The sequence below is a fragment of the Charadrius vociferus genome, unplaced genomic scaffold, assembly GCF_000708025.1.
Source record: "Charadrius vociferus isolate BGI_N301 unplaced genomic scaffold, ASM70802v2 scaffold195, whole genome shotgun sequence".
Taxonomy (NCBI): Eukaryota; Metazoa; Chordata; class Aves; order Charadriiformes; family Charadriidae; genus Charadrius; species Charadrius vociferus.
The window spans coordinates 4782392-4786387 of record NW_009648539.1 but is presented as its reverse complement, the minus strand read 5'-3'; the positions used below and the strand labels follow the sequence as shown (position 1 = coordinate 4786387).

The 3996-nt window shown below is 39.9% G+C and overlaps 1 protein-coding gene across 1 annotated transcript in view; it reads left to right on the top strand.

Annotated features, from left to right (window-relative positions):
* GALNT12 (polypeptide N-acetylgalactosaminyltransferase 12) overlaps positions 1-3996 on the top strand; it is a 45485-nt gene that overhangs the window by 28466 nt on the left and 13023 nt on the right. Inside the window, exon 7 of the mRNA XM_009885920.1 lies at positions 706-837. Coding sequence (XP_009884222.1) covers positions 706-837 — 132 coding nt within the window. The remainder of the gene's footprint in view (positions 1-705; positions 838-3996) is intronic.

The window sequence follows — 3996 nt, the reverse complement described above, 5'->3', positions numbered from 1 at the left end:
GGGCTGCAAACGGTAGCTCATGCCTGGCTGTCTGAAGTCCCCAGTCAATAAAGATAGATTTTTGAAGACAGACATGAAAAGATGTGAACCCTGCTCCAATCTATAGACAGGGAAAAGTCTGCAATGAAAGCTTGTCTCTAGAGGTTTAAAATTTCATACTCCCCAACCGCCAAAACTATGAAGTTCAAAGGAAACGTTAGCAGATTTTACAAATTTCATCAGTTAAGTGTAAAACTGTCTGTACAGGTAATTTGCAAATGGATGGTGGAATAATTTAAAATTCTGAGGATTCATTCACTGCTTTTGAGATTTTCAATTATCCAGCTAAAGGATGTTTTATTTTCCAATACGCCTTCTTAGTTCCCAGCAATCTGTACTCAAGGACTTCCTTACTTGCAGATTTCGGGGGGTTTCTCAAACTGTTTTCTAGAATATTTTAAATATTTTAAAGTTTTATGTGCACTGTTCCAATTCTTTTTTGTCAACATTTAACAAACGGAAGGATAATGAAATCAAATCCAGCACCCAAACATGGGGATTTTTCCTGGCTAAAAGTCCTACTCATCACTTTAGCATACGGTTCCTAATGATGTATATAGATAATTTAAAAGAGAGCATCTGTTCTGGTTAGGGTTCTTTTTTTAATCATTTTTTTCTTTTGTTTTTTTGTGTTTGTGTTTTTTGTTTGTTTTTTTTTTCTTTCAGGAGCCATATGGAGATGTGACAGAAAGGAGACTCCTTCGAGAGAAGCTGAAATGCAAGGACTTCAAATGGTTCTTGGAGAATGTGTACCCAGAGCTTCACGTACCTGAGGACAGACCGGGCTTCTTTGGAATGGTATGTGGCTGCTGAGAAGGGACCTCTTCACAGTTCTCTGAGCTCTCCTAACTCAGTAGGAAGGTGTTTTTATGCCAAAATCAGTTTGGGATTTTGGTAGAATTCAGTTAGAATTGGTAGGCTTTAGAATGTGGTTTCTATCAGAATCTTTATTCTAGGGGTTGTTTTTTATGAAGGAGTTCTGTGAGAGGGTAGGAGGTAATGTTGCCGTGAATTACACCTTCCAAGTGACGTCTTGGGAGTGTTAAAGGCAGCAAAGGATGACTTTTTTTTATTTCTTGAAACATTGCATAGCAAAAAAAGAGAGTAGTGAAGTGTGTTAGTTTTTAGTTGTAAACTTGAAAATAGAAAGAGCGTGCTTTGAAACATGTATGTGCACTTTTTATCTGATGAAAACTATGATGCTCTGATGATGGGGAAAGAGAGTTGGTGCTGTGTGCTCCCAGATCACACAGGATTCTGTACGTCAAAACCAACGTGTTAATTTTTAATCTGGAGGTCACTTTAGACCAGCACAGGTTCTGAAGCAATTTTCATTTGTTCAGTATCAGAATCCTCTTCTCTTTTTTTTAAGAGTCGACAACTTTCTATGCTATTTCCAGCTTACAAATAAACTATAGCTCCATGTACATCACATTACTGTAATCTCATTTGGAAGGGATGAAGGCAGAGATGATACAGCAAATACCTGCTTCCTCCGAAAAATCAGCAGATATCTGCTGCGTGTCTTATTAGGACAAGACTGCACCTTTCTGCCAGGCAAAGGCATATAAAATACCTTCCTGGTTACCAGTGCCACACTGACGTAGCAGTGCTTTTGCTGGTAACTGGATCACTCTGCGGATCTAGCTGAGCTGCATTCCCACACTGCCGCGTCACATCCAGTCCCTATCGCGACCGTCTTGCCTTGCTGCCATCTGCGCTGCTGTTACTCAGCCTCTGCTGGATCTCCTTCCGTGGAGGAAAAAAAATAAAAACACCTGATCACTGTGGGCGTACGAAACATATAGGAACTGAGCCTCCCCCGCGGTCTTCCCTAATAGCTTTGTTACCTGTTGGACGAAAAAGATCCCAATGTGGAAACGCTGCTGTTTCCCACAGGGAGCTGCGTTTCCCGGGGGGAGCTGTAGGAGCTCCCACAAGGAGCGCATCAGTTGGCAGCAAAGCCCCTAGGAGCCTGGGAGAGAGCAGCCACCCTCCTCCATTTGTCTTGGAGCTTGTACCTGAGTGGGTATCTCTGTGTGATTACTGGCATGAAAGGTAATATCCACCATTATCCCGTCCCTTGTACAGACTCTGGTACAACATTGCTTGGTTTTTTGGTTGTTTTCTGTGGGATCGCTAAATGACAAGGTCAGAGATGGTTGAAGCAATAAGATATTATAAGACTTACTTCCAGGAGCATTTCAGTGACCTTATCCTCCCCTCCACCTCCATCCTTCACCCTCCAAAAGAAAGCCTAGACCGGTGGTGGTGATAGCGCTTCAGCCTCCTGGGGAGGGGAAGAGAAGGGATTTGTGCAGTTCCTTTCACGATTAAACTGCACGTGTCATCCTCAAGAAAGGTGTTGACAATACCTAGAAATAATAATTCTTGTTCAGAGCTGCTTGAAGTATCTACAGTGCAATTTAGGTGTGCTCGATATATTTCTCTAAAAAAAAAATCTTAAATGCTGTCATCTAGTTGTGAGCATAATAAGAATACACCATTTTTTTTTTTTGGCAGGAAGAATTTAAAGTGTGATTAAAGTACAGTTATACTCTAAGAAAGTGACAGTGCAAAAATGACACCTACTGATTCAACTGATTTGTGGATATTGAGTCCCATCTGCTAACTTCAATGAATCATTGATCGTGTTCTTTACTCCTGCCTTAGCTGTGTAGTGCTTTTCTGGTTCACAAAAATACTGTGTTTAAAATTGTCAGCTTTGTTAACAGCTCGGCTTAGTGTGAGGTTATTTAATTGTTCAAAGAGGTTGCAGAGGGATATGGGGATTTCTCCCTCCCTCGAAAATCTTTACACTGAAGTTGAAATATCTTTCTAAGATTACATAGGTCAGCCATATGTTATTGGAATAAATGCAAGAATTATTGAGCAGCACTCAGTGCCATGGACTGACAATTAAGACTTGTGCTAAATTTTTTCTCCTGACTCATAGATAAATTTCTACTGTCTGTACTAAGCTTGGTTGTCTAACAGGTTAGCTACCTAAAACTTTATTTAAACATACAGAATTTTGCCTATTTTTGCCTGAGCTATGTTTGCATTCTTATAAACTGCCTGAGGCTTAGAAACGAGGGAAATACATCTCCTTACTAGTAGAATTAGTAAACTTTACACCAAAATCATATAGCATCAATAAACCTGAAATGCCACAATGCTGATTTCACTCCGTACTCTGAACAAAATCATACTTTGAGAAGGGGTACTATCAATATTACAAGTGTTCTCGTGAATTTCCAAAATGCTTTGTCATCATTTTCTTTTATTTTACACTAGATGTAACCTTAAAAAAAAATCAGGAAGAAAGATTTTAGCCTTTAAAACTGTGAAGAATTTTGTTTTGCTGTGACATGAGAGAGACCATTTAGTAAATTACCTAAATAACACACGATATATATGGACAGGCTTACAGAAGAAGAAATCTTAGTTATCTGGCTTAAGTTAGGTAATCAAAAAGACTATTGCATGCCTGGTGTTACAAGTTCTCAGAGGTATCAGGCTCCAAAACAGCCTCCTCTAGGGTATACCTCTAAAACTGCATTATAATACAATTTGTGGAGCTGCCACTTGAGATTGAATTGTTACCCAAAGTTATAGCTGAGTAGACCTGGAGATCTGATGCCCATCACAGAAAAATGTGCACCGCTGTACAGCCTCTGAAAGCTTGAGACAGACTTTTTTAAAGAAAATGAGAGAAATTCAAGTGTTTAATCTCAAGTGAACACACCATCACTGGAGACATGTGCTTGTATTTTCTTGAGCCTCTCAGAGAGATCTGGACTTGCAGGGGCGAGCAGTTGAATTCCAACAGCAGTGTCTCATCATCGATTCCTTTAAAGGATCTTAGTCACCAATGTTGCATGGCCATTTCAGCATTGCACTTAATAAGTCAACAAAAATCTGAGAATATTCACTACCCACCCACCCCCCCCACCC